This window comes from Schistocerca serialis, chromosome 1 (genome assembly GCF_023864345.2).
Source record: "Schistocerca serialis cubense isolate TAMUIC-IGC-003099 chromosome 1, iqSchSeri2.2, whole genome shotgun sequence".
Taxonomy (NCBI): domain Eukaryota; kingdom Metazoa; phylum Arthropoda; class Insecta; order Orthoptera; family Acrididae; genus Schistocerca; species Schistocerca serialis.
The window spans coordinates 887,653,451-887,665,718 of NC_064638.1; the positions used below are offsets into that span (position 1 = coordinate 887,653,451).

General features: G+C 44.6%; 1 protein-coding gene across 2 annotated transcripts in view; it reads right to left on the reverse strand.

Moving 5' to 3' along the window:
* Positions 1-12,268, reverse strand: part of LOC126411242 (beta-glucuronidase-like) — a 288,686-nt gene that overhangs the window by 66,812 nt on the left and 209,606 nt on the right. For both annotated transcript variants that reach the window (XM_050081351.1, XM_050081350.1), the window contains 2 exons: positions 8,099-8,265; positions 1,024-1,169 (listed from right to left, as the gene is read on the reverse strand). In XM_050081351.1, coding sequence (XP_049937308.1) covers positions 1,024-1,169; positions 8,099-8,265 — 313 coding nt within the window. The remainder of the gene's footprint in view (positions 1-1,023; positions 1,170-8,098; positions 8,266-12,268) is intronic.

The window sequence follows — 12,268 nt, forward strand, 5'->3', positions numbered from 1 at the left end:
AATTTCATCTTCCGTTTTTTAATCGGTGAAGTCACAAAATCGAAGAAACTCATTCCTGACACGGTGCTCTGGTACATGCAAATAACATCGAATATTGCAGAACGTACTTCTACTGAAGCATGCTGCCAGATTAAAACTTCCCTTTCGCGGGCAAGTGCTCTACCACTGAACTGCCCAAGCAGGACTCACGATATGTCCTCACAGCTTAATTTTCGCCTGCACCTCGTCTCCTACCTTTCAGACTCTACAGAAGCTCTCCTGCGAAACTTGCAAGACTAGCACTCATGGAAGAAAGAATATTGCGGAGACATAGCTTAGCCATACCCTGGGGCGATGTTTACGGAACGAAATTTTCGCTCTGCAACGGAATGTGAGCTTAAATCAAATTTCTGGGCAGATTAATATCGTCGGACACTGACAAGCTGCATAAACAGGTGTGTGTCCCACAGATGAAGGACAGGTTTTAGGTAAGGGACTGTACACATAGGAGAGAGTATTTTACTAATACCCGTCTAACACATAATTGTCTGCAGTGAGAGGATAAGGTGAACGACACACGTCCATTGTTTTCTACTGTTCCCGTCGATGATGATGTCAACAGAGATTGAGAATTAGCTTCGATAAGACAAGGATGGGAACGTAGAACCATGTAAGCATTCGCTTCAGTCGTGTTAGGGACACCACGAAGATCCGAAGCTTGCCGTGAGCATCATTTGAGATGAAACCAACATAAAAATACTGTTTATTCCAATATTTTAACATAAAGCACAACACAGAAATCAATTCATGACAATTGCAACAAGTGTTTTCGGCAGTCCGATTGGACTTTCTCCTTGCACAGATCAACAAACGATTTCTCTGTACATTTGCGTCATTAGTTAGCAATGTTTGATTTTCTATATTATATGTGCTTCAGTACCATTAACGACAACGTAAAATGGTGGTCTGTAGTCGAGAATGCATTTACAGTTGAGTTTCCTGTGCATATTTCAACACAGCTGCTGGTGTACGTTGCGTACTTACCGGTCCCGTCGAGCGAGTAGTCAGTGGCGACGTTGAGATCGTCTATGAAGACGGAGGGCGTCGTGTAGAGCAGGACGGGCCGATGGATGCCTGCGTAGTTGAAGAAGTCGAACGAGTACGACTGATACTCCCGCGTGCCGTTTGCGCTGCAACACGCAAAGGAAGAGCACGTGAAAACTCACTGAGTGTCAGACGTAAGATTTATGAAACTAACATGTAAGAAAGGACAACGCTATGCTGCATATCCTTAAAAAAATCTGAAATTAAATTACAGGTTCTTACAAAATTCTTTGACAATTTTAAGCTGTTCGCACGCACATGTGCTCTGATCAGCCAGAACATTATGACCACCGACCTACTGTCGATATAAACCCGTCCAGGCGATAGCAGCGTCACCTGGTGAGGAATGACTGCCAGTCAGACACTCACACGGTGCACGTAGCATCAGTGAGCGTGTTGTCCGTGTGTAGAATGGGGAAGGCACTCTGTCCATCCGAGGCTGACCGAGGGCAGATTGTGATGGCCCGGAGGCTCGGCACGAGTATTTCGGAAAATGCACGACTTCTCTGTTGTTCGATAGTGCTGTGGCCAGTGCCTTCAACATGTGGTGAAGCCAAGGTGAAACCACGTCCAGAACTCGTCGGGTTAGGCGGCCACCCCTCATAGGTGTCAGACGTCATAGGCTGGTCTAACTGGTAGAACAGGACAGGCGGCGAACTGTGGCGGAACTAACATCAGACTTTAATGAAGGGAAGGGTACAAGTGTGACTGAACACACAGCGCACCGAATACTCCTAAAGACGGGCCTCCGCAGCCGAGGACCCATGCATGTGCCAATGTTAACACCACAATATCGGCAACTACGACTGAAATGGGCACGTGACCATCGGCACTGGACGTCGGTGCAGCGGCACAGCTTTGCATTTGGTGGATCCCGATACCTTCCTCCTCATGCCTATGGGAGTGCAAAAATCCGTCGTCTTCCCCGGGAACAGCTCCTTGACACCTGTACTGCTGGGCGGAAGCAAGCTGATGGCGGCTTCATTATGCTCTGGAGAACGTTCACGTGGGCATCCACCGGTCTAGTGGAGCTCGTGCAAGGCACCATGACGGCCAAGGAGTATCGTACATTGGTTGCCGATCACGTACTCTTCTTCATGACGCTCATGTTTCCCGACCAAGTGGCATTTTCCAGCAAGGTAATGCGCCATGTCACAAGGCCAGGTGTGTGATGGAGAGGTTCGAGGCACACAGTGGCGGGTACCTATCGATGTGCTGGCCACAACAGCTCGTCAGATCTGAACGCGATTGAACGCATCTGGGATGTGAATGAACGTGGCGTCAGAGCTCATGGTCACCCTTCCCGAAATTTACGGGAATTATGTGATTTGCGAGTGCAGACGTGGTGCCAACTTCCTCCAACGACCCACCAGCGCCTCACTACTTCCATCCCACGACGTGTTACCGTTGTTATCTGTGCCAAAGGTGGACATACCGGCTGTTGATAGGTCGTCTTGATATTCTGGCTGATTAGAGTGTGCTCCTCAGGTGACTACGTGATAGGATCTCGATGTCTTAATTATAATGGAGATGGCACATGAAACGCACTTGTGGAGGCTGTACTGTGGCGTCTAACATAACGTTCGATTTCAATTTCTATTATCTGTATTGTTACACCTGCTCATTGCCACCACCATCCCCTTCTCCCCAATGTCGACTCTTTCGCAGTCGTACCTGCCCCTCACGTAGCCGTGCAAGACAACAGATCTGTATTTTGTGCGGGGCATTACCGACGTGCACCATTTGGTCCTAGGAAGAGCAGAGTGAGCAGTAAATGATTTCCACGTATATCTGTTATCGCTACCATAACCAGCACCACTTGTCTCAACAACAAACTGGGCTGTAAATCGACGTATCTTTTCGTATCATCTTCAGCACTGGAGATATTGCCATTCTGAGGATCATCTTTGAGGTCATCTCCAAGATTTTGGCATCAGGTGTTTTGGTTCAAATGGCTCTGAGCACTATGGGACTCAACTGCTGTGGTCATAAGTCCCCTAGAACTTAGAACTACTTAAACCTAACTAACCTAAGGACAGCACACAACACCCAGCCATCACGAGGCAGAGAAAATCCCTGACCCCGCCGGGAATCGAACCCGGGAACCCGGGCGTGGGAAGCGAGAACGCTACCGCACGACCACGAGATGCGGGCTCAGGTGTTTTGCTCTGTACCTTTTTAACTGATGTCCACCACACAACACCTTGTACTTATGATCATGTATGAGCAGGATGTCATGAGGCATCTCTGTGCGTAGAGCAATCACTTTTTCATAGAATTATTTGGAGGTATATTTACAACGTACCTCAGTTTGTTACATGGTATTGGTATGAAAAGTCAATGATCATCCTGAGACAGTATTGCTAGAAAGTCAAATGTTTGCAGTTTCACAACTGTTCATCGTTGTGGTAATGGCAATAGTGCTTAAGAGCTCGTTTGTTATTGAATAAAACGGAAGTAGGTGCTTGGATTGAAATATCCCAGACGGCATCTTGTTCGACTTCCATTTGTGACCTGGCATGGTATTATCGAGGGTATGTCCAGTTAACATGAGACACGTATTTTCAAGTTAACACTAAAGCCGAACTTTGATATTCGGGTTGTCATTTATTACTTTCAAGAATTGCTTCCACTCACAAAGTAGAATAAAGTCCTCCGCAAAATCTCGATGTGCTTAGATTTCTCTCCCATATGATGTGCAATTACATACTAAGAAGGCCATACCGAATGAAAATGGAAGGGGGTGCCAGAAAGCGTCATTGTAGGACCTGTTAGCGGAACAGGTGCTACTGCACTGAGGCGCTATGGAATATCTTCGGTTGAGATGCAGACTGCTGAAATTGATAAAATGTTTTGGGAAAACATCTGACATTTGTGACAACGATTCTCGATGGATTGTATTGAATATTTTCTTCCTAGCCAGCAGTAAGTACTACACTGTATGAGCATCGTTACGCAATGCTGCTTATTATCCACCAGATGTCTGTACACTTCATGTTGCAATCGGCAGAACATTATAACAGAGACTTTCCTAGGAATCGAGTAGAGCTTGGAGCCTATCTAGATTTTTCCAATCATTGCTATTTCTATATTTTTAGTTTCTCATCTCAGGAGCTGGTCAGTAACGTAGCGAGCTCATAATCAGTGATTTACCTAATTTAAATAATGTGTATCGTTACTCATTTGAAATGTTGTTACACGCTTGGGTTGTGCTTTCATGCTTGAACCCACATCTGCTTGTCGCTAGTCTATTTCCGCCGCTCTAGCACAACCTCTCAAAAAATGGTTCAAATGGCTCTGAGCACTATGGGGCTTATCATCTGAGGTCATCAGTCCCCTAGAACTTAGAACTACTTAAACCTAACTAACCTAAGGACATCACACACATCCATGCCCGAGGCAGGATTCGAACCTGCAACCGTAGCGGTAGCGAGGTTCCAGACTGAAGCGCCTAGAACCGCTCGGCCACAGCGGCCGGCAGCACAACCCTTGTTACAGAGTTATCTGAAATATTATAAAAAACATCTTCCTCTCTCTTCTCCCAAGAGTACTTCCATTCTTGACGTTGATTGTGATCCTCACATTGTTTTCGGTGACGTTTCATTACCGTATTCACTACATGTTATTCGTCTTTGTATCCTCTGCTTTTTGTGTTAGATAAAATCTGAACGCTGCGATCTATTTTGATAGATATACTAGAATATCTAGGTAAAACCACTGACGTCTCTCTGGAGCGTAATATGTCGAGAAAGTGTGCGTATAGTGAGTGCTGGAGCCGGCCAGAGTGGCCGAGCGGTTAAAGGCGCTACAGTCTGGAACCGCACGACCGCTACGGTCGCAGGTTCGAATCCTGCCTCGGGCATGGATGTGTGTGATGTCCTTAGGTTAGTTAGGTTTAAGTAGTTCTAAGTTCTAGGGGACTTATGACCACAGCAGTTGAGTCCCATAGTGCTCAGAGCCATTTGAGCCCAGTGAGTGCTGGTGGAATATAGTTGTGTGTTTGCGTTGCCACGGATGATTACAGAAAATATAGGAATGGAGAGCATGAAAGCGGTGCTGGTACACAGTCTTCTGTCACTGAACAGCGTCAATCGACAGCCCAACTTTATGTTTGAATCCGACCGATTGATGTACTTCAGCAGTGAAACATGGTATACTGATGAACTGCAGAGATGTTTCAGATTTAACCGTATTGTAGGGTGTCGCTGTCAGGATGATTTAGCTTATCTGCCTCTCCTCCCCGTGTCACCAAATACTGGTGGTGAAAACTACTTCCACCATCTGTGTTCTGGACCTAGACCATCGAATGGAGAGTTACTGAATTGGCGTGGGAGTCGAATGATAGTAAGAATAATTACAGTAAATATAGCAGACAGAATAGCAACCATGAAAAATCGTAGGAAGCTACAAAAGGATTCAGGCAAAGAAACCAGTAGAGCAATAATTCAATGACGGTGGCATGTTTAACTATAGCATAGTATTAGAGGTTGGTCAGGGCAAATGACTGTTCAATCAATTCCGTTTCGGCTGTGGTGAATGTAGTAATACGTACCGTTGTTTTCGAGGGGCGTAAAGAAGGAAGTAAGTTCTGTCTATGAACGAAAAGTATTTTATTTCGTAAAAGAGTGAGTTGTGTTATTCTACGTTTGTAGCACGTTTCAGGATTTGGGGCTGGTTTTATTGTTGCAACTGAACATATTCTTTTACGCCACGCATGAGTGTGTGGAGAGCGTGTATGTTGTATAGCTAACTGATGAATGGTTGTTCACCTATCACAGAGGTCTTGTGGTGAAAACAGCGTTCAGAAGTGTCGTTTAATAAAGCGGCCAAGTTATATTGGTGTCTAAACTTCCCAAGAAATTCCAATTGTGTGTTGGGCCGGGACTAACGGAAAACCTTACCTTTCTTAGGCGATGTTCTTACCGGCTGAGCTATCCAGGCACGGCGGACGACCCGTTCTCAAGGTACCAGTTCTAACAGTACTTCTCTCCTGCTTCCCAAACTTACAATTTGACTTTTAGTGCTGAAAGAAAGTTATAAATTTCGGTTTTTGAGAAAATGCAAAGGATGTCAAAGATATGTACGAAAAAGAATCTCTCTTAAAACACTGGTATGTTAGATTCTCGAGTATTATTCGTCTTTTGTAAACTAACTAAGCTGAGGAAAGTAAAGGGCAAAGCAACTGTTGATTATATATATATGTCAGTCAAAGGGATGGTGAATTAAGAGGGTGCGTCACTCAAGTGATCGTAATGGAATTTTAAGCTCTGTTCATGTGCTTGCAAGAAGACGCACCCTCTTAATTCACCATCCCTTTGACTGACTTCACGTTTTCGTCCACTTCATATAAATTTTTAATGTTACACGTAGGTACCTATTCATGCGTTAGAGTTCAGCCCTGAATGTCAGATGTGATATTTGAAAGTAACGGTTCTCCTACTCACGAGCATTGTTTAAATTTATTTGCATCTATGGCAAGCCGCTGTTAATTGACAGCTTGCTATAGGCCGGATCTGTTCTACAAGAAGAAAACAGCGTTATAATAAAGTCAGGCCAGGATAGGGGACATCATCGAATCGAGCAAAATTTTCAAAAAACTTATATGGAAATGCCTCTTTGTGGAGCCACGACCATAAAAAGACAGAAAATAACCAGCGATGAATGTGCAGAAATTTGCTCGGCAAGCGAACGTGCTCTGTTGTGGATATTAGTGCGGTTTTGGCCGGCTAAGCTGCTACTGAGTTATGCTGTGGGAATTATGGTCCAGTGCTCTTGTCTCCGTGTGTCAGGATTTTTCGAGGGGATGAGCCAGACATTGCTTCGATAATGTCAGCTTCCTAGCGACATCAGAGGAATGAATTTCCAGCGTTCACTATACAGAAAAAATAAAAACAATATTTTAAGAAAAATAGTTCAGTATTTAATTTGTGGCATTTTCTTAGTTCACACTAACTGATTTTTTTTTTTGGACTTGTTGGATTTAAAGTTCATTCATGCAATCTGTGCATTAGTAAAATTTAAAACATGGGGCCTTCCGCTTCCTTGATAACAGTATGGCACAGCACATGGCGACTACCTTACTGCAGTGCTTTTCCTGCCGTCGTTCTATGGCCGTAGATACACAATAGCCCATTTCCAGCCTCTGAGTAACCTGTAAAATTTAACTGTATCTGAAGTGTCCTACCCTGCTCTGACCTTACTATCACGTGGTTTTTCCTCCTCCATGCAGTTACCGTTCCCTGACAAGTGCCGGCCGGGGTGGCCGAGCGGTTCTAGAAGCTTCAGCATGGAACCGCGCGACCGCTACGGTCGCAGGTTCGAATCCTGCCTCGGACATGGGTGTGTGTGTTGTCCTTAGGTTAGTTAGGTTTAAGTAGTTCTAAGTTCTAGAGGACTGATGACCACAGCAGTTAAGTTCCGTAGTGCTCACAGCAATTTGAACCATTTGAAAGATTTTGATAGAGAACAAACAATGTATTTACGGTACCTTAATAGTGTTCAAAGTCATAATATATATATATATATATATATATATATATATATATATCAGCTCATGACATCCAGTCTTACAAATTTACTCTCTCTGATGGACACACGTCCAGATCATCCGCTCTCAAAACTCCGCCATCTCTATCCCAACATCCACTACTGCTGGCGGCTCACCTCGAACTGCGCAGCGCTACAATAGCAAATTCCAACAATGCAAACCAGCCACAGACTTCACACAGCAGTCAGTGATTTTCATATAGAGCGCTACGTGGTGTTACCAACATAAAAATCTAAACAGCCTACTTACATCTAAACAGCCTACTTACATGCTCAGAGCCATTTGAACCCTGACAAGTTTAAACAAAATGCTTACGACGATTGGAATAGGAATGCGAGTCTTTCGCGGTCACTGCTGTGCCATAAGGATCAGTCCATGATGCCTCGAAGGTCGTTCAACAAGCTGAGCCCGTCGCGAGCTTCCCGAGAGAGGGAGCGTCGCGGCGCCGCGGACTGGCCTGGTACTCACGTGTCGACGTGGTGGAGGGAGCCCTGCGGCACGCTGGTCTGCAGCAGCGTGTTGTCCACGGCTACGGTCAGCCGGTTGCTGGCGCCGAACTTGAGCAGCCCCGTCACCGACGCCTGGAACGGCAGGTGGCCGATCTCGTGCGCCATCGCCAGCTCGCCGTTCACCCACTGTGGACACACGCCCTGCTCTCAGCGATACGGCTCGTTAGCTTCCGAAACGTCTATAGTGTAGGCTTTGGTAAGTATCGTCAAGAGGTGCAGAGGATCGACGCTTGGTGCAAGGAAAGTAGTTGATCCTGTAAACCATTGCGAATACATAGACAAAAAGACCCATTACTGTACTGGATGGTTATAACTGAACTGCAGTTACTCACAGAGGCCCATTCTGGGCTGTAATTATCGTAAGACAGCGAAGCTTGGTATGTATTCTAATGCGGAACCAATTTGCTTGGGAAAAAATTAGTCCCATTTTTGGCCAACAGGTGCAAATCTGGCGCTGTAAATGCAAGTAAGACACATAAACGTTTCCATATTTAATGACCGTAGGCAGGTAGGCAGTAAAGGTCAAACAAGTGAGAAAGGCATAATGTTGATCTCATTATTAACTGCTCCTTGCACAGTTTGTTCAGTATGAGCACTGGAGACGTCGGCGAGAAGTACAGCGCCAAATTTGCTCCTGGAGGGCAAAGCTGTAACTAATTCTTCCCAGCGCAAATAACTTACGAATTAAACATTAGGATACGTACGAAGTTTCGTTACCATGCGATAACTACAGCCCACACCGGACCTCCGTGAGGCCGGCTGGTGTGACCGAGCGGTTCTAGGCGCTTCAGTTTGGATCCGAGCGACCGCTACGGCCGCAGGTTTGAATCCTGCCTCGGGCATGGATGTGTGTGATGCCCTTAGGTTAGTTAGATTTAAGTAGTTCTAAGTTCTAGGCGACTGATGACCTCAGATGTTAAGTCCCATGGTGCTCAGAGCCATTTTGAACCTCCGTGAGTAATTGCACTTTAATTATGACCACCAAGTAGGAGTGTGATTACACAATTGCCTAACAATTACTGGAAGCAGTCACAACCATGAAATATCTAGGAGCATGCTTAAGAGCCATCTAAAATGGAACGATCACATAACCAATCACAGGTGACGCAGACGTCAGCCGGATTCATTGGAAGAATCCTCAGGAAATGTAGTCTATCAACAAAGGCGGTGGCTTACAGAACCCTCGCATGACCAATACTTCAACAGTGCTCCACCGACTGGGATCCGCACCGAATAGGATTGATAAATCCAGAAGATCCAAAGAAGATCAGCACGCTTCTTTACTCTTAAACTTGCGAGAGCTTATGTTCATAGAAGAGTCAACCGATATATTGCTTCATGCTGCGTATGTATCGCGAAGAGAACATCAGGGTAAAATCAGAGTGTCCACACATGGCTCACCAGCAGCCGTTTTTTCCGTGAACCTTTGTCGACTGGAAGAGGAGAGGCGGAGGGGTTAGTGACAAAGGTACTCCAAGTTCCCTCCATTACATGCCGGCTTGCAGAGTATGGACGTAGATGTAGAAACAAGGCTGTTGTTATACGTTAAAGCTAATATCTCCTTTTCTAAGCATTCAGAATGAAACATTTCACAACTATTTGTTAGCCACATGAAAAAAGTTTCTAGATAAGTGGCGAATTTCGGTTTATTTATTTATTAATGTAAGGTCATTGTGTCACAACTAATTACACACTTTGTAAAATATATATGAATCTACCGCACCGCTTCGACATTTTTCTAGCTCATCTGGTTCTTACCGCGTTTATCTTAAGTTGATAAGGGAGTGCAGTAAAATTATGGAACGTACATAGCAAATGTAACGTAAAATATATCATTACGTGACTAGTTGCGACTACACAAAGTGAGGCAGCTAACGCAGGGTACCAAATAAACTAATATATCCAGTATGAGTAACTGTATCTACGAGCGGTTACCGCTGAATTACAGCAGACAATGTAGCAATTTCTCACCAACGAAAAAATATTTTACCCCATTTTTATTAGGTTGCTTTTTTGGCTGTCGGTCTGTTCGGCACAAATTTTGCAATTTATTTTAAATTAACTTCCTGATGAGCTAGAGATCTGAAATTTTAAAAACAGTTCAGAACTGGATGACAATACAAGACTAACTAATTTTGTATCTTGTGTGTGGCAGAGGGTACTTCGCGTATCACTTTCTTCTTCTCCCCTCCTCCTCCTCCTCCTCCTCCTCCTCCTCCTCCTCCTCAATGATTCGTGGGAAGGAGGATTTTTGGTAAGTCTGCGTGGGCTCAGATTTCCTAATTTTTACCTTCACAGTCTTTTCGCGACGTTATATATATTACTCAAATATATAATGCCCAAAGTTCCCTCCATTACACGCCGGCTTGCAGAGTATGGACAAAGATGTAGAAACAAGGCGGCTGTTATACGTTAAAGCTAATCTTATATATATATATATATATATGTGTGTGTGTGGGGGGGGGGGGGGGGAGCAATATGTTGCTTCCCTCACGTGAAGAAAACGTGAAATAAACCTGAGATTTACCACGTGTCTCTGTTGTAATGTCATCAAAAATGTTTGAAATTGATTCAACAATTTCACACACACACACACACACGCACACGCACACGCACACGCACACGCACACACACGCGCACACACACGCGCACACGCACACGCACACACGCACACACACGCACACGCACGCGCACGCGCGCGCGGCTAGAAATAATTTCTCCTAACCCACTATAGATTGCTAACCTTATGCAGGTAGTTCTAAAAATTTATGATTGAGGATTTTTAATAGCTGTGAAGATACTTCTAAGATTTATAACGAAGAACGTGGGGCACATGCAGTAGATAACTGATGCATGAATATTTCACCTGATTACTATTATCACTTGCATGCGCACCCATTTTTTTCCTTTTACCTACAAGACTGTTTCCGTAGATGATAAGAATTCACAATCAAAAATTTTCAGAACCATCCATATGAGGTCAGCAGTCCGTATTGGACTAGGAGAAATTATTTTGTACTTTTTATTCAGTTTTAAAAACGGAGCGTATTAGCTCATTTTTATTTAAGTAATTATTAACGTTTGTAGCTGACGAGTATGGAAAACCTTTTAATACAACTATGGTCTTTTTTGTAGCATTGGAAAGAGCCTTAGAAGGATACTTTAACGACATAAGACGCATGGAACTTATAGCAACACTAACACGACAACAGCGCCACAAGCCATTGTCCTGCCGCCGGCCGCTGTGACCGAGCGGTCGCAGGTTCGAATCCTGCCTCGGGCATGGATGTGTGTGCTGTCCTTAGGTTAGTTAGGTTTAAGTAGTTCTAAGGTCTAGGGGACTGATGACCTCAGATGTTAAGTCCCATAGTGCTCAGAGCCATTTGAACCATTGTCCTGCCGTCACGACATGAGGTCCAATAAACTTAGTCTCTAGTGCACTAAATATAAACATACACGGGACTCAGGTACAGTTCTTGTGTTTATTGTTACAACTGTCGTGCTAAGAACGTTGACTTTGAGCAATGATTCATGTTATAAATCGATTCCAGACAGGTAACACAGCACGTCGAACTGCACTAGTACTCGTCACAACACAGACATTTGTCTGTGGCGTTGCATGTCCGGCGGTCGTCAGAGTTTCCTTGTAGACCTCACTGTTTAACGTTCGAGATATGTTAAGTCTGACAGGCGTGCAGGCCAGTTTGTGTTTCCCGAACGACCGACCCAGCGAACTCCAAATGCTGCCCTAGTCTGTAATTATCAGTGCGTAATGGGCGACACTTCCGCCATATGTCCAAACCAATGTCCTCCAACTGCGACAGCATATTTGCTAGGCACTGTAGATACCTGTAGGTATTCAAGGCCACAACAGTAAAACAGGGGCCAGTGATACGGTTCTTGAAAAATCTGCACCACACGTTGACAGCTCAGGGACGTTGTTTGTGCACTTCTTTCAGCGAGCGTAGGTTTTCAAGTGACTCGTAATGACTATTGAGAAGATAGATTTTCCCACCATTTCTGAATGATTTTTCATCCATAGACAAATTAGTGTACTGAAACGCTGCATCACTTTGAAATTTTCGTAGACACTATTCAGATTATTTTATCTACGATAATGATACAGGCT